The 24,582-nt window shown below is 43.2% G+C and overlaps 2 protein-coding genes across 2 annotated transcripts; one reads left to right on the top strand and one right to left on the bottom strand.

Annotated features, from left to right (window-relative positions):
- The first annotated feature begins 1,128 nt into the window (after positions 1–1,128).
- pdgfbb (platelet-derived growth factor beta polypeptide b) lies at positions 1,129–11,702 on the top strand. Its single transcript, XM_037477112.2, has 8 exons — positions 1,129–1,803; positions 5,744–5,840; positions 6,763–6,816; positions 8,019–8,221; positions 8,328–8,510; positions 8,898–9,735; positions 9,941–10,091; positions 10,237–11,702. Exons 1-7 carry the CDS (start codon positions 1,738–1,740, stop codon positions 10,072–10,074), a joined length of 1,575 nt encoding a protein of 524 aa, XP_037333009.1. The 5' UTR covers positions 1,129–1,737; the 3' UTR covers positions 10,075–10,091; positions 10,237–11,702.
- Positions 11,703–15,977: 4,275 nt separating this feature from the next.
- On the bottom strand, positions 15,978–23,962 carry csf2rb (colony stimulating factor 2 receptor subunit beta). Its single transcript, XM_037475274.2, has 15 exons — positions 23,833–23,962; positions 22,277–22,434; positions 21,674–21,791; positions 21,381–21,562; positions 21,101–21,255; positions 20,441–20,585; positions 19,364–19,496; positions 19,129–19,283; positions 18,545–18,678; positions 18,285–18,459; positions 18,008–18,104; positions 17,553–17,619; positions 17,387–17,454; positions 17,096–17,258; positions 15,978–16,356 (listed from the first exon to the last, which is right to left on the bottom strand). Exons 2-15 carry the CDS (start codon positions 22,392–22,394, stop codon positions 15,979–15,981), a joined length of 2,088 nt encoding a protein of 695 aa, XP_037331171.2. The 5' UTR covers positions 22,395–22,434; positions 23,833–23,962; the 3' UTR covers position 15,978.
- Positions 23,963–24,582: the final 620 nt, after the last annotated feature.

The raw sequence follows: 24,582 nt of genomic DNA, 5'->3' as shown, positions 1-24,582 counted from the left end.
TGAAATGTTTGTGTTTAATGATAAAAACTCTCTTGCTCTTTTGCCCCTGCTGGGTATCGTTACAGGTCCACGAGGTTGGCAGACTGATACGCTATTTTTGGGCGCGGGTCGGCTGAATTTAAACATGCAGAGTCACCTTCGGGCATTGTTCAAAAATGTTCCCTAAACATGGGTGACCGTCGAAGGTCAGGACTGAGAATGAGCCCTGTGATTTTAAGAAACACCCTTTGTTGCCAGATAGCAGCTCACCGTGATGCTGAGGTAACAAGGGGAGACAGTTGACATGGCAACTATCTCTGTGATCTCTCCAGCAATAGTAGCATAAAGGTCCATAATGCAGTATGCAGAATTTAGGGTCACAGGTCATTCATAAGTAACCACTCTGCTTATTAAAGCATCTTTCAAATACACTCATTCAAGAACTATAACAGATTTCTCATTAACTTTTTAAGTGAAAAGTTACTGGAACACTAAAAGATCGACATGGCAAGTTTACTGATTGTAAATGAGAAAATGAGACGTGGGAATGATTTCAAAAACGTTATTTCTAAGTTAACTGTGGTTTATCCTTAACCTGAGCAATAGTAAAGTGCTACACTCAATCTTGAGGTAAAAGAAGACAAATGTGCTTTGAATGAAAAAAGAAGGGCCCTGCAGACACATTCAGTGTTGGGTATTAAGGGTTAACGTGAAACATTTTACTAAGCTGTCAAGTAGGGGTTCTTGTCTGGATTGTAGAGGCCATATTGGAGTAAATGAAGTAGCATCAGGAGGAACATATTCACGTGTACTATCTGAAACTCTACCCAATAGACCATGATAGTAGCAGGACCACCGCGTTCCGACACCAGCTTGATATTTTTACACGGTCCTACACCCTCAGAGTTAATAATACTAACATTTCAAACCGGATCATGTGGCAGAAACAGAATAGCTTGGCTCGGCCTCAGGAGGATCTGAATAAATGATTCAGGCCGAGGGGCTGCTGTCGCTCCTCCGTGCGCAGATGATCAGCCATTCCTCAGGCAGGGGGCGGGAGAGAGGCTCTTTGGAAGTGCGCTGTACCCCTCTCCTCCTCCTCCTCCTCCTCCTCCTCCTCCTCCACCATCACCACCACCACCACCACCGCTGCGTAATCAGGCAGGTCCAGGGCTGAAGGGCACCGAGCCACACGGGGTTTTTCTTAGTGATAAGACTCCTTGGAAAGAAGAGGACAGAAAACTAGCGAGCTGACCTGCGACGTTCTTTCAGCGTGTGTGAGAGTTGGACGCGTCACGGTTAAAGAGAATCCTATTGGATATATTTTGAAGAAAAGCTGGACATCCTTGGAATTACTGCAATTGTCTCTTTTTTTTGGAGTGTCCTGGATAGTTTTTGTCTTTTGAAGTTTGTGACCTGGAAAATGTCGTAAACTTCTTTTTGTTAACTTACATGTGAACTCTTTCGTTAAAACGCGCACTTGTGCGCAAGGCGGACTTAAAGAAAGAAGACTGGACACAACGTCAAGACAAAGCGCCTGAATAAAAAAATAAAAAATACAACTAGGAGATTTATCATTCAGCTCCTGCTTCCCTTTTTGTTGGTATCTCTCCGGGGACTTAAAGGCGCGTACTCCCTGGCTGAGCAAGTGCGCTTTCTTCACCCTCTCCCTCGGATATCTCTACCGGAGGAGCAAACGGACAGTCGCGCTTCCATAAATGCCCGGTCCGTCGAAGAGGCTCCAGGCTGGGCAGCAAGATGAGCTCGTTGGTGCCGCTGCTGCTCGCGTTGCTGGCGGCGTGTCCGCGGTTTGGCGCAACCGAGGTGAGTGCGCAGCTTTCACACTTTGGCGGACTTTTGGAGAGGCTAAGTATAGAAGTGACCGAGTCCTTGTGTGATTCCTTGCGGATTGATGTTTTAACGTGAAGTGAGATTTATTTGAATTTGCTCCACGAGAGTAGCAACTATTTAATGCCAACTATTTAAAAAATGAAGTCAAATACCGTGAAATATGCTTGCTGTTTAACACAGAGTTTCTTATTTTTTTTAATTACTTTGGAGATTGTGCACCTGCTCCAGTCGGTCTTATAATAAAGTATTTCTCTCTTTGCTTTATCGAGGGGGGTTGCACACAGTAAATAACTGTTATTCCTCCAATTAAATGGCGCGATGGACGGATGCCCATGTGCACGCGGCCCGTCCCTCCGTGGGCGACAAGCCTCGTTAGCCACAAGTGGCTCCTTCTACTGCTGGCTGCCCCACGTGGTGAAAAGATGCTGTTCATGGATGCTGTTCCAGATGTTGAGTCCATAAATTAGTCAGTGAGCGTCATCACACGGTGTTACTTAGGCAACCAGGAGAGAACTCTGACTTTGACACGCTGGAGTGTAACTTTGAGTTCAAATGATGTGCTGTGAACGACTGGCCTCTTAAAACACATTACATCACTAATATGTTTCTTTGAAAACACATGCAGATCCCCATCACGCTTTCAGCTGGAAATGATACTTTTGTTTTCCACTCTTAGTCATTTATTTCTGCAGTCCTGCAAATTTGAATAGCAACCTGACTGGATAATATTTTCTGTGAGGGTGGGGGAAGGCAGCAGTGACATAAGGAAGCAGAATAGATTGGCGACGTCTGACCGTCTGCTGAGGTCGAACAGGAAGACAGAACTTAACTAAAGGTCCCACCGAGGTCAAGTGAAGCCCAATGGACATCGTGTTGATCCAAAATACATCTGGGCTTCTTTTGCCTATGAACAACTACGAAGATCCACATTGCATTAGATCTGATCTGCACGTCTGCCTCCTGTGTTTGCCACCCAGGAAATTCATCCCCATAGTGACTTGTAAAACCAAATGGGGTCAAAACACACGCAGTTAACAAGTCGCTCAAGTGGACGTTTAAACAAGTCAAACAAGACGGGCCAGCTTAGGTTCTTTTCACCATGAGCGAAGGAGCGGTTCGGTCTTGCATGTTGCACCCGTCACTGAGAAACTTCTGCACGTGTTGAGAATGATTTGCTTTAATGAAAGTAATGACAAACGTAAATAAAAAGAAAACAACTTTCTGCTTTTCATTCCTCCGTTTCACTTTACATTTTAAGGGTGAAACACAACTAAATTACCTTTTATATTGTATTTCCTCTACCACATGTAAAAGAGAATCACGGAACAAGTCCTTTAGAGGCAGAAAAGGCTTTGAGGTAGAGGGCCAGGAATTCCCCATGACTCATTTTAAAGTTCTAGTTGCAATCAGATCCCATGAAAAGAGCATAATCGTAGGAACATTAAGATTCATTTAGTGTTGAGAGCAAGTGATGGGGTCCATACATATGAAGTGCATGTTCATTTAACTGTGGACCACCAGAGAGGAATCCAGACAAAGTCATCATTATCTTTAATTGCATCAGGCGCCTCTCCAACTCAGATTTGAATGATGACAAAGGAATGAATTAGAGTAACATTCATGCACACATTCCAGTGTTGTGCACGTGTTGGCGCCGTTTCAGTGACTACATGTGAAGGCTTACACGTGTGCCGCCGGTGTGCCGGCAGCACACTGGACCCCCTAATTATGTACGATTAGATGCTGCCTCTCCGGCCCGGCACACTGCAGCCGCTGCGTGTACCTGGCATTCCTCAATGTGTCCAAGAGACTTTCAAGGGATGAGAGCTTGATCCTGTTATACGTAAGAATGGAAAAAAGTATTTAGGACAATTCTCATGACAATAAAAGAGGAATGTAATGGTACGACCAACATGGAAGCAGTCGTGTTGTACAAGGGAGTTAAGAATTGGATAATATGAAAATTATAAAGATTATCGGGCTGTTGTCCTCCTGTAAAAGGACACTAAACTCAATGGAATGATTTATTGGGTAGTAGTTAAATGCACCACAGACAGTACATACAAACCCCTTATTGGAAAACAAACATCCTAATTATTTAAAATAATCAAAAAGGAAATAGGTTAAAAAAAAAACCATTATGTGATCCTGTTATTTCTTACACACTATGTGTATCAAAAAATCGGAATATCTTCTGATTTGCAATTACGTAGGTCAACAAATGAGTTCTTCCTCAATGACATCATCCATCATCATGCTTGTAGGTGTCATATGGAATTTCCTTGTCGGCAGTGTTTTCGTTACCTTGATATAATAAATGTATCATAACCCTCAACCAATAGTTACACGTTGATAATTCATTATAATTATAATCTTTGTCTGTGGATTTTCAATCTGTTTACATCTGTTTTGTTTATCGGAACCAAAGTGTTTATTCCGTATTTCCTGCTGGGACACAAATCGTCATGCCAGCCGGCACCACTGGTAACAAAGGCGCACATCCTATAATTGACATCACACACAATTAGCCGAGCAGGGAAGAAATCGTCATCATCATGGCTCCTTAGGGGCATCGGCAGCTCTGCATTGGAGAAATAGTGTAACACAGCGGGTATTTCCCCTGCTGTATGATTTGACTCCAACAATGGGGTGAAGTACATGGTGCATAGTACAGACAGGATGAGAATACATGACCATGTATGGATGGCTGCTTCCTTTGGCTGAGACCGGCTGCCTGTAGGGATTCATCATGTTCTCCGGAACCTAAATGGCAGTGGACACACAGTTTACTGGAGGGGACTTGAGTCATAACATCAAACCGTATGTCGCTGCCTTGAGATTGTCCTTACTGCTTCCATCTCGGCGTGAGGCGACGACGCAAATTAAGCGCATCCACGGGATTTAAAGCAGTGTCCCGACCCATGTCTGATCCTGGTCCATGTTAACCCGTCTTTTATTCATCTATTATCCCTCTTTTTTTTCAGATGCACCTCCCTTCTCTCCTCCTCTCCATATCACTCCTTCCCCCACTTCCTGACTCCTTCCTGGCTCCTTTGACCCCTAAATGTTAGCAGATGAGAAGACACAACGCCAATAGTCATTCACCCTGCTCTTAGTGACCATTGTGTGTCTGCTTTGGTTAATACCCCCTCACCCTCTCAGCTCTCTTGCCCAGTAATGACCGGGGGGGGGGGGGGTTAAACCCACGGTCACTCCATAGAATCACAATGTAGAGCTGTTGCTTGGTTTCTGGTCCGCTGGTATGGAAATATTTAATCAAATGCGTGACGCTTATGTGTGAGGCTAGTGTTAAATTACCATTTTGTTATTATCAACATAATCCAGAAATGAATTAAGCACTTCTCCTCGAGCCAAAACCTGATAGTGTTTATAGTCTCCATGCTTTAAATCCTTGTCTTTCAAAAAACTGTTAACAACACAAAAAAGAGACATACGGCTGTGCAGATCTTTCTATTAAAATAACCAGTCAACGTAAACAATATTCAAAATACCAATCGGTCATTTTGGACCATTATGGTTTGATAATGAAAATTTAAAAAAAGATTTTTTTTGTTCCTCTCAAACAGTCAGCTTTCACTAATGTAACCAAATCTCACAGTCTCAGTCTTTGTATTTAAAGACCTGTCAATTTGAGACCTATTGTGATGAGACACACACACACACACACACACACACACACATGCACACACACACACAGAAACACTTGAAGTGGACGTTGCAGACGTGCTGCAGGGTTACTCCGTTTCCTGAGAGGAATTGTTTGGAAGAGTCTGTAATGTCTGATGCTGGATGAATGCCGGGTGGGAATTTAGCTATTCTTAGAATCACTAACAAAACCTGCCCAACGCTTATATGTTTCTTATAGGGTTTTGTAAATACTTGTGTGTTTCAGGGGGAGCCTCTGCCTGCAGCCCTGGTGGAGCTGGTTAGAAACAGCCCCATCGCCTCCATAGAGGACCTTCAGCTGCTGCTGCTCACTGACTCCGTAGGTAAAGACCAGCCCATCCTCACATAACTGTTCGAAACACGCTCAAACTGGACTGTTCACATCTTATTTGAACCGTGACAACATATTCAAATTTCCTATTAACAGAATAGGAAGTTTGATGTCGAAACTCAAGCGTATAGTTTGGCAAACCAATTACATTAACATTAAGACTGTTCTTAATTTTCCATATTTCACAAACACAAATAAAATGTTGCCAGCATTTTTTAGAATGCTATGCTATTGAGGCAGAAACCATCAGATATGTAGACAACAATTTCATGACAAACAGATGCAGCACAAGCTGAAAGAGCGCTATGCAGCCTTTTTGTTTATGAGCGTCCTTTCAAATTAAAGTGTAAAATGCATTGAACACATGCAAAGGCAGATATGAATAATAATGCACAGACAACAAAAAGCAGTCTTACTTACTTAAGTAACGATATTTTCATATAAATCAAGACTTTGGGTTGATATTTGTGCACGAAAAACCTCAAGATATCACTAAACAATACATAGTTTGAATTGATTAAATGAAAACTAAGAAGACATGGCTATACTTCTACCCTCATTGTGATAAGTAAACATCACGAGTAATAAAAGTTAGATAAACAGAAGAGCAGGGAAAATACATGACCTTAGCAACACACATGAAAAATAAACAGAGTAAGCATATGACAACAACTCCTAAGTCTAAGTCTTAGCCTCTATTTGTGTCTCTCTGTCTATGTGCATGCACACACACACACAATAGCAACCCCCACACCCTTTTGGTCTCTGTGTCCTCTATTTACATGCTAGGCCTGTTTTATCTCTATACATACAGGGGGCGCTATTGGGCCATTGAACAAAAAAAATACCATTGATAAATCAGTTGCCACGTTTACACAAGTCAAACGCTGTGTTTGTTTATTGTTTTGTCTCAGATGAGGAGGACGGGATTGCAGCCAATGGAGGTCATAGACTACCAAGGAGCCTAGGTGAGCTAACCCCCCTTTGTATCTATTCCCCCCCAGTGTCATTTGATAGACTGGTTTCTTGGTGTGATCAATGTGTCCCAGTTTATTGTACGTCTATTGTCATGGTACCGTTGACCCTTTGTGAGGATACTTCTGTGTAATGATACATACTAATGGGTCATCAGAAGGTCGTAGTGCTGACATGGAGGATTCCTGATTTTCCTCATGAATGTAAAAGTACTCCATCCACATTTTTTGAGGGCTGCTTGTGTTTTCAGGCCGCCTTCCTTTGAGTTGATTAATGTGATAAGTCTTGGCTTCGGTGACACGGTAAAATTCCACCTATTAACCTTTTTTTTTGCTATACAGCAGATGTCTGAATTACAGGACACTCTTCGTTAGATTCCCTCTAGCATGAGGAGACACTAATGGCTCAACATTAATCCTCAAATTTCCTCATGTTTCAGACCAATGCGATATTAACCCTAAGTCTAATTAGAAGAAGCTGTAAGACACATTTTCATTTTCACCTGCTTGTTTCTGTTCAACAACAGCTGGATTTAAGTCATCTCTTAAATACAAACGCAAACAAGCTAGGGGAGTCACTAGGGCTGAATAAGTCAGCACAATAGTATTGAAAGGGTTTAAGCTGCTCATATTTGCTCAACTCCTAGCAACCTGTGAGGGTTTAGATGTTTGTTGCAAATCATGTACCATGTGCATTCAGATCTTTTACTTATTTGTTAAACAAACATCTGCAAAAAGGGAGAATGTTGTGTAGTTTTCTCAACAGTATAATTTATACAATACTGAACAATAATGCTAAGACAAGTTCAAGCAGTCCTACTCACACTCACGGATGGATTACTGAACAGGCCCACAGGGCAGAGGCCAAGGGGCCAAGGGGTCAGGGGCCCCCTTAAGTTTTGTCTGCAAAATGTCACAGAAAGAGACGCCAAATGACCACAAAGACACACAGAGCAACTACAAAGAGATGCAAGATGACCAAAAGACCAGCAAAACATCTATAAAGAGACACATTACTGACCGCATAAAGACACGACATGACCACATTAAGACCGAAAACAGCCACAAAGAGATGCAGAATTATCATAAACAGAAGCGCAATACCTCAGACCGATGCAAAATCACTGTGTCTTTGCTCAGTAGCCCATTGTTCCTTAATCCTTCCATGCTCACACTCATCTCGTGCCGCTTCGCAGATGCTCAGCTGGCTCAGCAAGCTCAGCAAGCTCAGTGCAAAGTTCGTACCGAGGTGGTCGAGGTCACGAGGGAGATGTTGGACCGCAGCAATGGTCACTTCATGTTGTGGCCGCCCTGCGTCGAGGTGCAGCGCTGCTCTGGTTGCTGCAACACTAAGAGCATGCGGTGCGTCCCTGTCGTCACGCACACCAGATACTTGCAGGTAAACAACAACAACCACAAAACGCACAGTACGCAAATATCTAAGCACACGGGAGGCTGATCTTTGTGTTGTATTCAAATTAATCCACTATTACCAACCTCTCCAGGTCCTGAAGATCGAGTACGTCAACAAAAAACCCACTTACGCTGACGCCGTGGTGTCAGTTGTCGACCATGTGGAGTGCCGATGTCGGCCGGCTTCGCACCCCCCTGCGCCCAAGAGGAAGTCAATGCGCAGACAGCATAACCACCAGCATCAAAACCACACACTCAGCCAGGGACAAGGACAGGTACATTAGGAATGCTATTTTACATGCCATTTGATGCAGAGTGAATGCTTTAGAAGTACTACTTGTGGATGTGTAAATGTATATGTAAGCTTTAAACTTGGTCTAAACCTGACTATTCTAAGCATGTACACATTGTTATGCATGACCAACACCTACCAGAAGAGCTGAGTTCATATCGTTTGCATAGTTTTATGGTTTTTTTATTTAGTAGGACAGACAGCTTATTTTAAAGCATAGATATGATTTATTCATTACTTTTTACTGTTACTGTTGGGTGTTGAATTTATTGAAAATGTTTGTGTGAACTTCAGAAAAATGTTGGCCCTCTTTGTTGATTTAAACTAAGATCCAGCTAAATTAGACTTTTCTACCATTTCATTGTGAAAGGTCAAGGTGCACTCCAAGGATGAACTCCATCAGTGGGATGATCTGAAGCAGAACCAGAGGACCCACCTGGAGGACCTCCTGGAGCAGCACTGGAGTCCCAGAGGAGACACCTTCACTCAGCCTGGAGACGTTTACAGCCTGTCTGAGGAAGATCCATCCCGCACCGGAGATGCTGTTGCTTTTTCTCCACATTGGAAGCAAAATGCCACCACGCTTCTTGAGACTAAAGACCAAATAAAAAATCTGGAAGATGTGCAGAGAGAAAATGGAAGGATCTCAGATGTCAACAAGACTATTTCCTCAGTGGATAATGTTGGCGAGGAAGTAAGGAACGAGTTGGTAGAGGGAGGGGAGGGATTGCTGCTCCTCAGCACCCAAGGGAACGTTAACGAGGGAAACCGTAGCGGCGAAGAAGGCACGGAAATACACAGTCCATCATGGCAAGACGAAAAATCCAAACCTTCGAGAAGTGGATTTTCTCACCCTGGTAATCAGAATCCTGAAGCCATGTTCAGTCCTACTGAGGCGCCCAGTGAGAGAGTTGGGATCAGGTTAAGAGCGACTAAAGAGCCAAATCCAGAGCCTCGAGAACAGGTGAGACGGAGAGACAATGACACTCCTGAGGAGGTGAGGATATTACAGATTGAGGAAAAACTGGAGCAGGAGAGAAAAGAGCTTCTACTTCTCCACAAGAGGCTGGACCAAGAGAAGGAGATACTGAGATACCAGCAGTTGAAACGAGAAGAGCAGGAAAGGGAGAAAGAAAAGGAAACTGGAAGTCAAAATCACCTGCATGGTAAACATCATCATCATCTGCAAACAACCACACAAAATCCAGGTACGAGACATTATCTAATAATTTGGGTAGTAAAAATAACATACATAAGAATGCTGGCTTTTAGCTCAATGTCAGAGTAAAATAATGTGCTAAATGAAACATAGTTTTCTTGGTTGTTCTGATGTACACTTTCACAATAACACAAAGTGAAAGGGTAATGTGTAATTTAGCTAATATTAACAACATGTGAATCGTATTTCAACAGCAACAACATCTACGAGTACCACAAAGCCGCCATCGGTTCACACAGGCCCCAGACCCCCGGCACGTCCAAAGAAAAGGATGAGGAAGAATCGCAAACGAATCAGCAAGGCAGCTATGAGAGCAATGCTAATGTAGAGGTCAAATGAAGCCAAGTGAGTTCACAGCGTCTTTAAATATTTCAAGACACACTGAAACAATTTATAAAGGGTTTGGATTGGAATGACCGTATGTAGTATTTCTTTATTCTGTATTCATATTATGCAGTCTAAAGCACATCTTTCTATGTTCCCACCTCAGGAGGCCAAGGGAACTGTATTTTGCGGATTCAGAGGTGAAGCAAAGTGACTCCTTTCATTTAAGTACTTCACTCCGTAACACTACTAATGACTGTCTGGTGAACTTGTAACTCCATCTGTCCGGAGAAAGCGTGGCGGCAAGAAGAAAATGGAATACAAATAAAAGCGGGACCTTGTCAAGAAAACTTGCTTGCCTCTACAACGACAGTTGCCGGTATGAAGACAATTTGTGCTAAAGCACAGAACCTGTGGACTGAAAGCGCATCGCTGTAGGACCGTGGACAATAGTGCAATGTCAGAACTCTTCTTGAAACTTTGTTTTGATATCAGCTGAAAGAAAACCGCCCTTAGATGTTGACAGATGGGGTTTGAATAACAAAGTCTGTTTCCTGAAAGACTGTTTCATCAGCCACAATAATTGACATAAAAATGGACATTTACTTTAATCAGATTATTTTAGTAGCAATTATCTGCAACCAAAAACAGATGTTGACTGAAATGTGCAGTATTTCCATGAGCTACACGAAGATGACGCTGTGTAGATTTACCTGTTTTTCATTCTTAGTTCTGTAGGACAGCGATGGTTCTCATTAACCCTATTTAATTATATTTAACTCATTGCAAACACTGGAATTACACAGATGTGAGAACAAAAGATAAATTGGTGCATTTCAAAATCTCATCACAGGTGTAAAGAAACAGGTGCTATCTGAATACGGGATGATAGCGTTACACCTGTGTCCTGACGTCGCTCTATGTTTCTTATTTATTTATCACTGCCATTTTTTTACATACTACAAACTACATGTGGTTTTGTCATGGCAGGATGGTTCAAACAGAAAGACAGCGAGGTTGAAGAAAAAGATCAAACACTTCTGTGTCCTACCAGGTTCATGCAGTGTTTAACTTCTCTAGCAACATTTATTGTGTTTTGTATGACTAAAAGTGTTGTGTGTGTGTGTAAGGGCTTAGGCCCACACGTACAATGCTGTCATGCATCTCAATACTCATGTAAATGCATTAATCTGTTTGTTTCGGTCTCTTTCTCTGCTTTTCAATGAAACATACCCCAAGCAACACCCCAAGTTACACATGTTTTTTTCACGACTCCCATTACATTTGTCTTATTAATCCAACACATTGTTTTTCAATTACAGGAAATGAGAAGGGGCAAAACAAGAAAATTAAGAGTTTCTTTGAAGGACAGCTAAAAGATAAACATGACAATTTAAAAAAAAATCATATTAGTTTAGTTTTAACATGTTGAAACATGCTGATGATGCTCTTTGTGTCCAATAATCCATAATCAATAAGTTATTGAAAATACGACCTGCACGTTTTTAATGCCGACCCACAACTGTTACTGTTTTTGTCTGTTCTGTTATGACAAAATGACATTTTTGCAATAATGAATGCTATTTTCATATGGGTATAAGAAGCTGATGTTGTTAAATCTACTTGTTTGTCTACAGTGTTTTGTGTCTTTATTCCTTTTTCACCGGTTAATCTTCTATGACCACAAATTTGCTTCCAAATGGCAAAGTTTTGTTATGAAATGGTCAACATGCTATTTAGAGAGTCACTGGGCATGAATATCAATGCGTGATGAGCAATAGGTGGATGAGAACAAAGCATATAAAGCTGTATTTATAAGTCTTATTCTGTAGTCGTGTTTGCTGCTCTGGGAGGTCATACTTATGAACTCAATTGCTAAGAACTCGAGCTAAATGGCAACGCCAACATGCTGATGCCTTTTTTAAATTTAGCATGGTTCTATGCTAATATTTGCCAATTATTACTACACAAATACAACTGTGACTAATGGGAATGTAGTTTTGCAGGAACGATAAAAGATTTTTATTGACTTGATGATTATACTAAAAGAGGTGAAGGCACCACAAAGTGATTAAAATTCATCCTTTTGTGCTAAATTCATAGAAACTCATCCGACAGTTGTCAAGGCATTTATTTAAAGTCTAAAAATGCCAAGGTTACGGGGAGCTAAATTCAGCGCCATGGGTGTCTGCATCAAATGTCATGGCAATCTATCCAATTACCACGGTACTTTAGTCTGAACCAATATAGACAACTCCAAACTGTTGTAGGAAGGATAAATTCTTTTCACTATGAACTTTCCTACCACCTCCTTAACCCATGGATGTATTAAGTTGTGTCTACACAGTGCATCTATAGCTGTGAGAGACATTATTACATGAAGGGTTCAGCACTGCCTTGTATTGAGCGTTAGTCCCAGTGAAGTGCAACGTCCAATTTGACCAAAAAGGAGAGGGGGTTTATGTAGTGAACTCTGGCACACGCTCTCTTTGTGGTTGGTTTTTTCACATTTACCCAGTTCACTCTTGGCAGCAAAACCTCCCTCACTCAGCAGGCAGCTGCACCGTTTGACACATTGTCTCATTCACTTCAATGAGAAAGTTTTGAAAGGTGCTGTATTTAATCATGATTTTCACTTATGTTGTACTTGCAGTTATCGCTTGAAATTATGTGCGTTAATCATTGGGTTTGATGTGTGTATCAAATGACAGTTGTGCAGAAAGCTGCCAGCATCTGTCTCACACTTAACCCCCCCCCCCCCCCCCCGGTACGCATTTCAGTGTGTATTCTGGTATTCATGCATTGCTTGCCTCCTGTTGCCCCCACTGGCAATCTCACACAGCCATACCACTTCTAAACAGCGGACCATCTCCACATTCAGCATGGAGGTGGGATGCCTGTGTTTCCGCAGGTGTCCCAGCAGCTCCCCCCCACGCCGCTGACTTCAAACAACAGCGGGAAAGAGAAGTGCCTTGAGGCTTGTTGGCTGTGACAAACCCACACAGGGGTCGACCACCATGACAGTGTGGGAGGGTCTCTGAGGGGACCAGAGGCCGCGACTAAAGACACGAGATGGTTCATAGCTCACTAGTTGACCTTAAAGGACGATATGGCTTGTTGGGTCTATTCAATGCTGTTACCAAACCAGCAAACAACCACTGGAACAATATAATGACCCATCAAGACCAGGACCCTGCCGACAATTGAAGGAAGACCAGCCTGCTTACAAACCGTGACCCGACTATTAGCATTATTTCGTCCCAATCAAATCATTGTTTTGTGGTGGGAGTCGTTGGTGCAGCACAGTTGGTGATTTAACTCACATTGTGGGGAAATGAGTCCCACAGTCACATTACGGGGAGTCATCCCAATGTCAACGAGAAACAGTGTGTCCCCAAAATGTTGGTTTAGAGTTTTGTTAAGGTTAGGAAAAAGGCTTTGGCTGAAGCGTGACTGTGGTCAGGGTCAAAATCAGGAGAATAATAATAATGGAGAATAAGTCAACACAAGGTCCTCCTAAATGATGGAAACAAGCTTGTGTGAAAGTGGCCTTAAACAATAGTGGGCCTCTGGCAGTGTGCATCCATTCAGAATGAGAGCAGCTTCAATTGTTATTCAGCTAAAAGCCTGTTTAGGTTCCTTCTTCTTCTTTTGTCCTATCTTGTTGATAGGAGGGCGGGGGGACTCCTTTCTTTGATTCAAATGTCCAACTGCAGATTTTCAGACACCAACAAAAAAGCATGATTGTGTGCTTTTGTGGATGATTGCAGACTTTTAAAGCCCCCCCCCCCCAAAAAAACATGGGAAATATATTTTAACAACAGAAACAACAGTCCCCTGACAGACTTCCTTTAAAGACAAAACTGTTTTTCGGCATGACCTGAATTCCCTGATGTACAGTAGTAAGGAAACAGGAGGTTACACAAGCATCCGTGTGGAGCCACACACCCTTTACACCTTCCACTGCTTTTATTTTCCTGTTTTTATGTAGAGTGTACATGTTGTACACTGTTGACCACACAACATCCCCAATATCAAGCACAAGCACATGCTCACTCTTTCCATAAACACACACCTTTCTGATTCAGATCAATATGAATCCTCCACTCACACTCTCCTTCCTGGGAACAATAGCGGACCGACGGAGACTGCGAGGAATGTGACTTTTTTTTGGGAGGGGCTGAGCCTCTGAAAAAGACTGGAATGCTGGGGGAAACACATCAAATCGCTTTTCCGCGACCCAAGCCAAGGCCAAACAGAGAAGCGAGAGAGCGTCTTTGCGGGCATCGTGACTCAGTCGGTGAGTGTCAAGCTGCTCCTCAGCTTCATCGGACAGGAAGTCGTACCTAGCGATGGGCTGAAAACACAGGAAGTCAATATCAGCATGCCTGGAATTCCAGCATTGTGTTTTCTGTACAGTGACGAGAAAGACTGCGTGCATCGCTCATGCACTATGATAAATACGTGCATGTGCTCCACACACTTGCTTCCAGAAGGCGACAGATGTGCAGTAGACAGAGGAATTAATTACGTTTCAGTGTGTGTCCCTGATAGAAAAAGAAAAAAACAAACACAGTTCTACAGTCTTTTAATTTCAAACCTCGGAAACTCAGAAAATAGAATCTTTGGCTTTGGAGCGTTTCTTTCAAAACGCTCCTTGTGTGTGTGTGTATGTGTGGGGTGGGGATCTAAAAAAAGAAAAGACTGACAAGAAAGTGCCGTTCACAAAAACACCTGTCACTGTCCGTGACCATATGTCTACTGTAGCCTACGGACACATCCAACACGCTAGTGGGTAGATCCAGTCATGATGGAGAACACTTGATGGTGTTGCTCTTAGGTTTTAAAGTGAATGTGATTGGACTTAATCTTTCAGCTGAATATCACAATTCATTCCAGACATTCCAAAAAAGGGGATTATCACAATATAAAAGAGCCATAAACATTGTTAACTAACATAATTCCCTTTTGATTATTCTATTATATGCATTTCTAAAGCTCACGCTAAGAAACATACCTGGAGAAGAAGACAAGTATTATGTGTCGACCCAAATATATTCTGTGTACATCGTCGTTTAATTTAACGTGTGCGTGGGCCTCAGAGGACTTGCATACATTGGTGGTGCAACACAACATAGCAGCACATTGGCGTGTAGATGACATTCTGTATATATATATATGTACATACATCCAGCAACACATAGGCTACAATATTGACAACAACGTCCCAACTCACACACCTTTGTGCAAACGTGCAGACATGACCGCAGTGAACATGGCCAGCCCACCTTCCCCCTTTTCCCATGAAACGCCGTCGACATAATTCTGTGTCTTTCCCCTCAGCTGTGAGGGAGACGGGGAATTCAGGGAAGGACAAGAAAAAGAGCTACCTTTCAACACATTTCAACGGATTCTTAAGAATCTATGTCTGAGTGTAACATATTTACATTATGGGGAAATATACAAGGAAGGAAGTGAATTGAATTGAAGAGATGATGAATCTCTGACCATGAAATGAAACCTTTTGAACTTCACAAAGGTATTTTTTTAACGGAGGAGGGGGCAGTTGTATTGTGTTGTATCAGATGGTAAGGTGCTTCTGTTATTTCATCCTGACCTGGAATGTGTGAGGAAGTTTGCAACAAAAAAAACAACTTAAAAAGCCTGAAGACATCCTGAAGTTCATAGATAGTCTTGCATTGCACTTAGCTCACTACTGCCCTCCATTGCCTAATGTCACATAAGATAAAACCATCCATTTCTATATGAAATCAAACTCACTCAATGCATTTTTTTCACATGGAAGCAAAGTAGCTTAAAATAAAGTGGAAAGCTGATATCTAAAAACAAGTAATCCCAGATGGGAAAGCCCCGCTCCCCCCCCCCCCCACCCCCTCCCTCCTTGGGTTCACTTTGCTGCGCTCACGAAAGCTGCAGGGAGGTGGCAGTACCCTGAGGCCTGTGCCTGGCACCAGGGGGGCGAGGAGAGTCCTGAGGTCAGGTCGCTGGCGGTCTCGCTTGGGCCCGGCGGCACCTCCGTGTCATCCAGACACTGTTGGTCCTGCTCGGCGTGGCCGTGTCTCTGTGGGGTCCCTTCGGCGTCGCTGTGAGATACGAGATCCTGTGTGGACCTGGAGACGCCGCGGCCGGGCAGACACACGTACCCTTCCCCGAAGAGGGCGGACATCATCGGGGAGGGAGACAGAGAGTCGTCCGGCGGGGGCTCTTCCTGCATCTCCTTGTCTTCACCCCGGACACCCGTGCACTCGTGGCTCGGTTCTGATGACTGTTGGGAAGACAGAACGTGGCTCAGTGTGGCACTTATTGAACAAATAGCATTTATTAGACTACATTTGATCACCTATAAAGTACTTTAGAGATTGTGCAAGGGGTGACTGTCCTTTTGTTCTCCCCCTACATTTGCATAGTACTCAAGACGTAATATATAATTTTATGTGTGAGGACTGAATGAAAGGGAATGTTCATAATTTTCCTTTCATTGCTGACAATTAGATGAGAGAATGAATACCACATCAAGCCAGTTAGCTTAGCATAAAGACAGTCAGCCCCACCAAACCACACTTTAAAAAAATGCTGCACCTTTCGTTTGTTTTATTTGTGCAATGGTGTTAAAAAAGACACGTTATAGTTTCATGAGGGTCACGTAAAGCACTTCTTCATCACATAACCCATCTTAAAAACACAGCATTTTTACATCATACATTACATCACTTTTTTGTTTGCCTGAAAATGTCTTTATATGGTGATGCCATAAGATACCTTAATAGGTGAGGTATCTTATTCCTCCTTCTGGTCAACACAGCTATCGGACCAGAATAAGGAATTAGATACCTCACTAATCAGAGCGCCATTCGGACACAGTAATAACTTTTTCTTACATACATACATACATACATACATGCTAATAACTATTTCTCAAAATGTCAAACACTTCCTTGGGTATTGGACGGTTATTGTGGGGCTGATTTGGTCACCTGATAATGGACTGTTTGAGACTAACTAACCTGACAGAAGATGTATGGACCGCTGAAGCTCATGGAGGACGTGTCAGAGTGCTTATTCTTTTCAGCAGGGGGGGACAGGTTATCACACTCCCAGCAGCCCTCGTCCTGCTCCAGGTGCCTTTGACCGGCGTCCTTGATTGGCCACAGCAGAGCGGCCGAGGAGCTTCGGGGGGGACGGATAAAGAGCGGACAAATTAATTTAGACTATAATAACAGCTGTATTTCTTTTCTTTCATGAAAGCAGACTTTGTTATTAGTATTATTATTATCCGTTAGTGATAAATGCGTTACCATGTCGACATGACACTGTCCAAACGCATGACTTGGCAGATGCTCATGCTCTCCCCATCTGAGGCCAACTGGATTACAAAAAAAGGCATCGGGCTTTACACATTAACACCTTGATGCACCAAAAATGGAGATAATTCAATCAAACTGTGCAATCATCAAGCCTCACCTTGATCTCGGAGAGGATTTTGCTTTTGCCCGGAGAAGGGACTGAGTCTACCCACAGAACCGCCCTCCTGTTTGTTCAGAACACACCACGTGAAACAGGGCGATATCAAAAACGGTGAGTCCAACGGTGAGTCCATTTAAGCTTCATTTGGTTTGTAGGGAAGCCTGTGTGCTACCTTTGTGTTTTACAAGGCCATACATTTCCATAACTGAAACATCTAGAGGTTCACAGTAATGGGAATGCGTACATTTCATACATCAATTTATTTGTAGATGTTGCATTGTTAATGAAAAAGTCACATTTTCTCAGAAGCCAATGAAAGCAAACGAACATGCTATGTCCCCTTCAAATATACTTTGGAATGGATGTGCATGCTGTAGTGATTCAGGGTAATGTTCAGGTAATCTCAGGTGTAAATAGAGGAACACAGCTACATTATTACAGACATAAAGTACCTTCGACAAGCTGGAACGGTGAAGTAGATTGTGAGGAAGACAGCGGCTACAAACAGACCGAGGGTGAAGTAGATCAGCGTTGTTGGAGACCAGGTGGCTGTCAGGGGAAGAGAAATCAAAATTAATGTTGATAATGATAATAATCAATCATAGTTTGTATTGGCACATGCTGTTTCCCCTTGAATAAGCTGCACATGAATAAAAAAACCACTAATGGAATGGAATGCGCAGGAAAAGGAGAAATGTGTGGAATATTTTGCTTCTGCCTGTGAGGTACCCTCTAGGGAGGTCCATTCCACTGGATCGGTCCATTCAGACGGGACTCCTTCATAGTCGCTGGGGTTCACCAGTGATCTGACCTTGACCCAGTAACGCCGGGAAGGGACCAGAGACGTCCCCAGGATGCTCAGGGACTTGGAGCCCTTGGAAATGTTCTGAAGGACATAAGATCCCTGAAAAAAGGAGCAGATAGAGTCCATTAGGGGGGTGCTCATAGTTGCCATACAGGGAATGTTACTCAAACACATAAAAGCTCACCTGCTCCTCTGTGCTGTAATAGCACACCTGGTAATGCAGTCTGACTTTTGAAGCGATGCTTGGCTCAATCCATTCCACCATCCAGTTGGTGTCTTTCTGCCTCACCTTCACCTGCAGCGGCGGGCTGGGACGAACTGAGCAACGAGAACGGTCGTGATGGAGACGATTACAACACCAGCATCGCGTAAAGGTTGAACGCAATGAGATGATTGATTGCTCTTTAGATTACAACGAGACAACCGGTGTAGGACATTTTAAATGTCATGTAAGTGCAGACTGTGGTGAGCGTGGCGTAGACCCGCATAGATGAAATAGAAAGTGGCATTTTTAGATCAAGGTCCCATCAATGAGGTGATTATCGGATTTTTTTCCAGGTTTTAAACAGGAATACAGATGAAATGTCACATGTTTTGTGGCGTGTTATTTGCAACTTTAAGGCTGACACAATAAAACGGAAGCGATCTAATCGTATTGCCTAACACGAGAGACACGGATGCAGTGGTGTCAATCAAACACTAGGTGGGGTCACGTCACAGCCCGCAGTGTTGTACAGCGTGCCATGGGAGCTTCTCGTTTCCACTCACTGTGTTTGGAGACATGGAAGGTCTTGGCCTTGCGCGTTGGAAGGAGCTCCACAAGCAGACGCGCAGGGTCTGCAACAGCCAGCGAGCAGCTGTACCTCAGCACGGGCCTGCCGGGGTCAGGGCTGACCGTGAGGTTCACGCAGCATCTCTCAGACCTGAACACAGGAAGGAATGCATGGCAACGGGATGCTTTTTTTTGGGGGGGGCCTAAAACCTTTTGGTGTTTTCCACTTACGCCGCAGTCTGGTTGAGTCGACATGCCAGCTGGTGGGTAATGTAGTGATCCACCTCTCTGCTCACCCTCCAGCTGCACGTCACCGCCTTCTCCCCATCCAGCACGCAATGCAAACTGGGAAGCAGCCCCGCGCCTGCAGAGCCACAGTCGGAAATGAGAGCGAGCTAAGCAGAAACGTGCACAGGGGGGGGGGGGGGGGGGGGGGCTCAAACCAAAAACAAAAGGGCACCCATCGCCAAATTTATTCATGAAATTTAAAAATAATAAATAAATAAATAAAAAACACAGTAGAATATTTTCAGCTGAAATATTTAAAATAACAAAGAATAAATAAATGAATATCAGGCAAAAACAGACAAAACAAGACCATATTGTATAACCAAATAATATGTTAAATAATCCAAAAATATTCTAATTTATCAAAACTGAATAAATTAAAGGAGCTTCACAGGAGCATCCTCCTTGGTACCATCTCTTGTTTACTGTTTGAAGCATAAGATACAGAAACACTATTAATATACCTCAGCAGATTGGCATATAGTTTAACTTAAGATCTATCTTTCATTTTAATAATTAAATTAAATTAAATTGCTTTGTGGCTTTTGAAATTTTTGCTTGTTTTTTACGAAACATCGGACCAGTTGCAATGTAATGTTTTCAGCGGCGCATGTAGTACAACGTCGGGGTCATCACCTGATTGCCTGATGCTGCAGCCGTTTGGCGCTGCGCACCAAGCAGAGGAAGAAGAAGAAGAGGAGGAGGAGGAGGGGGGGGGGGGGGGGGGGGGGGTTGGGCCGAAACAAGAACTCACAGACGGGGCACTGAGCACCACCAGGGGGTCTATCTGTGCACGTGCCTACAGCCGAGAATTACAGCTGAAAAATGGACACAGCGAGGAGATTAGAAATGTGAGAAAAGGAGATAAGGAGCCGGGTTGGTACCAGAGGAGGAGACCTGACTGGGGGAAAACGATCCATTACATGAAATATGTGAGAAATGTCAGAGCTGAAGCTGAATAGCACACACAGGGGGAAGGATGCACAGTTAAATGGTTGCACTCAGCATTCTTTGAATCACCTTCTTCACTGCGCCACGTCACCTCAGGACTCCAGACGCTCCATTGAGCCACGCTGGCCCGGGCCCTCACCCTGGCCTCGTACAGGTGACCCGGAAGCAGCAGCCGCTTCTCTAGTTTCACACTTGTGTCTGTGAGGTCCTCGGTCTGCGCAAAAGAGACGCTGTGCATTTACTTTCACAGTGTGAAAACAGATGTGTTAGACAGATAAGATCATGTAAACTCAATTACTGTACATTCTCAGGTTGGAAAAAAAAGTACTAATTTATTTTTAGCTTAGACAAAATGTTCTTCAAATGAAACACTCCCGCAACCAAAAAGCTATCTAAACCTTTACTGCTTGCAATGTGTTAAATTGCATTTCTTTTTATTGAGCTTTAACGCCAGCCTCGTAAATGACATATACTCATACTCAGTGTTTTATACTTCCGTTAACTTAACTTAAGTTAACAAGTTTAACTTCCTTTAACACAAAGCAGGAAGCTGTTTTAATCATCGTTTTTTGGGGGGACTGCAATCGCACCACTGTCCATAAATTCTACCGTGTTAAAAATTGACAAATCCAATTTTGACATTTCACTGCCTTTTTCTGATCCTTTCGAAGATTTAAAAAAAGGTTTTCAATACAGTAGCAGGTTGTGCGGAGTGAGACATGTGCTAACCGTCCAGTCGTCCTGCCTGTCTGTCCTATAGCTGAGCTGGTAGGTGAGGCCTTCGTTCAGGGTGGAGGAGGAGGGGTAAGGGCTGGACCAAACAAGCCGCCTGTCTCCATCACCTGCGCCACGTGTGGACACATTCTCCGGTGGGCGGGTTCTCACTGTACATCACAAACAGGCACAATAGTTGATGTGAAGCGCCGCCGTTATTCATCATAATGTGTAACCACCTGCATTATTGTATTATTATTCACTTAAAAGTGGCCGATGTGACAGTGGAACTCACAGTGCTGATGAAGATTCCCGGGCTTGAGTCTGCCAGACGAGCAGGGGGTCGGCGCTTTGCCCTCTACGAAGAACACCGTGTGTTTGATGCCCAGGGAGAAGGCACTCGTGCTGTACCTGCACTGGGCCGTCCTGTGCGGACCTCCATCCTGAACCTCAGCGCTGTGCGGCGCACACTTCTCCCTGCAAGGACACCAACACCGAGCTGTGGGACCGAAGACTCTGGTGCCGAAATGTTCCCCCACAATCCCACATCCTCAGCAGACACTGTCCCCGTTTTGCGCTTGTTCTTACGCGTCGTTTTCTGTCTTGAACCAGAGCTGCAGCGACTCGTTTGCCAGTTCCCTCCACTCGCAGTGGACAAAGGACTTGTAGTCGTTGTGGCAGCGCAAGGACGTCAGCAGCGGAGACGCTGGTACAGGGAGCGAGACAAGGTGCATTAGGAACATTAGTTAGAATAAAAATGACTGTTGTTCAAAATCTTCTAATACCAATCTAAATCCCAGATAAGAGCACCTGTATCTTAATTGGAAATGAGAGGGCCCAAACAAGCCAGAACCAGTACCATCATTTTTCAACAGAAAACATATTAACTGATGGTTATACATTCTAACACTTACATGGGTTCCCCTTTACCCCCACAAACATAACTTGTACAAATATACAAACTAGTTATTACACTTTTTGTCACGAGTTTTCCATTTTCGGAGCAAAGGCCAAAAAGGAGGCGAGTGTCCAAACATCGGAAAAGTAGAAGGTAGAAAAACCAGCAATAACAAAATAATCCCAGACGTACTTACATGACATTTAGGATATGTGTTGAAACTTTTGTATGAAATATGATGAAAGTGGGGAAATATATTTAATGCTGATACAGATGAACACAGGGAGACCTACTTTTCTGAAGGCCATCGCTCTCTTGAGCAATACAACAGTGTTGACCACAGGAGAGAGCCAGAGGATGGAGCATTGACCAAAGCAGGACCCAGAAAAGAGGCATCATTCCGAGGGACATTCCTTTCCGACTGTCTCTGGAAACGTTCTCATCCACCGGTCTGTAGATGAGAAGTTGGCCATGCCACAGAAAAGTGGAGAACAGGGAGGGAGAGAATGCATTTACTAGAAATAATGAAGAAATGAGTCATGACCACACTCCCAGCACTCACTTCTGCTTTGAGAGTCTGCTTGTTGCGGGATGTCACCACATATCCGCCTGCCGCTTATCTCTCCCACTCACATGTGACCCACCAAGAACACATGGCGTCTCTGGGGTCCAAACACATCAATAAATAAACCGTACCAAATACTGGCGGCACACATGGGGATTTACCACACTGCTATAACACACTGGGTATAAATATGTACAGCCTGATAACGCAGTGGAGACAATTTCATCCAAAAAACTCACCAGTAACGATTGAACATCACATCTAATGGTAGATTCCTTATTTATCTGTTAACAATCACTTGTTAATCACTCTATTACTCTTCTTCTATTACACTGATGTTTAGGATTAGAATTTTTTGAAATTCAACTTCTTGATCTCCTTAGTAATCTTTGTGAATTTACAATCATTAGATATTCTATAATACCCTCAAACAAACAGATTGATAAAACTGAGGTGAACAAGTAACCAGAGAAGGTCCTCTGTATCAGGGATAGCCCCTCCAGGAGAACGTAGGGAACCAACGCCGACCAACAACGTGGTGCAGCAGGTCACACAACGGCATGCCTGACATTGCTGAGATCAAAGGCCACCATAAAACAGCATGCACAAAGCATCTGAGAAGATATGAAGAAATCCCGATGATATACAATGAAAATGATTTGACTCTTCGGGGGGTAAGATCATCTTTTACATACAATAAAACAACATTTCTTACCACTCACTCTGCTACAACAGTATAGTTCTGTAATTCACCAGTAAGTCATATCCGATTCACAGGATGTCAACATGATCTCAACACATATTAATAACAGTTCTAATGCAAGATGAGTTGCTTTTGACTTCCTCCTTTCAGATGAATTAACAGGGTGGACAAAGAGTTCTTCATGAATACCCATCACATAGTTCATACACCAGGCACAACACGACGCTTAAACTGACAATTTATGACAGCAATATTACTGTAATATCTAATGGAAATGAAAAAAAATAAATGTTCCGAGTTACGTCCATCTTTCACTTCCACTGTGAGTTTTTCCCTCTTTTGTATCAAACAAATTTCAAATAGGAGACGGTTTGTAACCATAACTTTGTATAAATTCATTTGACAGGCACTGGATTTTTTCCTGAAGCTTTTGCTTTAAAATATCACACTCATATTAAGTCATCCCCAGGTGATAATTACAGTGCTCAGACAATTTCAAGCTGGGAAATTAAACCGTGGTTTGAAATAGAAACAACCTTTACCACGTCTCCTTGTATGTCCAGTTAATTATATTCACATACCTCTCATAACAAAGATTTTCAATGTTTTTCTTCGTCCTTCTTTCAACGCTGCTTCCTTCTTGTCAGCCGGCTCCTCATCACCGCTGTCGAGAACTGTGGGAGTTTCCTCTGTGACGGCTTGAGTTTCCCCTTTCTGTAGACTTCTTTCTCTTCACAAGATACGGGCACATGTTGAAAAACTATGGAACCCAAAAGCATATGTAATATATGATTGGGATTTTGCCGCCACTGTTTGGCACAGAATCAGAATCAGATTGAGCTCCATTGGCCGTATATGTTTACCCATGCATGATATTTGACTCAGTTTCTTTTGCAAATAAAATTATAAAAAGGTAAAACTAGGATAAGCCAGAAATACAATACATATATATATGTATATATTTTTATATAGCTGTGTGCATGCACACTGTACATGGAACATAAAATATTCAAATATTAAACACAAAGGAGCCACAAAGGGAATTGGTTTCATGGCACACGTGCTGAAGGTATACCATCCTCTTACACGCCTCAGTGGTTACGCGACCGCATGCTGGAGATAAGGTTTCCGTCACACATCTCGCCCAACTGTCACACTCAGCCGGGTTGTTTACCTTTGGACTCGTTGTCATTTGTTATGTTATAGCGTGTAGCTATTGTCTCACTTGAGTACCTACATTCCATTTCGCCACAAATGACTTTGAAGGGCAAACTGACCGGCGTGACCTCGCTGCTGTCAGTCACAGGGCAGTGAAGTGGAATCGTTTGCTG

Source organism: Pungitius pungitius, chromosome 12 (assembly GCF_949316345.1).
Source record: "Pungitius pungitius chromosome 12, fPunPun2.1, whole genome shotgun sequence".
Lineage (NCBI taxonomy): Eukaryota > Metazoa > Chordata > Actinopteri > Perciformes > Gasterosteidae > Pungitius > Pungitius pungitius.
This window is presented reverse-complemented; position numbering and strand designations above follow the sequence as displayed.

What these genes read in the sequence shown, in the direction of transcription:
- pdgfbb (XM_037477112.2), top strand. Translation starts at nt 1,738, where the DNA reads ATGAGCTCGTTGGTGCCGCTGCTGCTCGCGTTGCTGGCGGCGTGTCCG. An exon ending in GCTGCTCACTGACTCCGTAG is followed by an intron (nt 5,841 to 6,762) that starts GTAAAGACCAGC and finishes GTTTTGTCTCAG; the next exon opens with ATGAGGAGGACGGGATTGCA. An exon ending in TAGACTACCAAGGAGCCTAG is followed by an intron (nt 6,817 to 8,018) that starts GTGAGCTAACCC and finishes GCCGCTTCGCAG; the next exon opens with ATGCTCAGCTGGCTCAGCAA.
- csf2rb (XM_037475274.2), bottom strand. Translation starts at nt 22,394, where the DNA reads ATGTCCCTCGGAATGATGCCTCTTTTCTGGGTCCTGCTTTGGTCAATG. An exon ending in TTCAAGACAGAAAACGACGC is followed by an intron (nt 21,563 to 21,673) that starts GTAAGAACAAGC and finishes GTGTCCTTGCAG; the next exon opens with GGAGAAGTGTGCGCCGCACA. An exon ending in CGACTCAACCAGACTGCGGC is followed by an intron (nt 19,284 to 19,363) that starts GTAAGTGGAAAA and finishes TCCTGTGTTCAG; the next exon opens with GTCTGAGAGATGCTGCGTGA.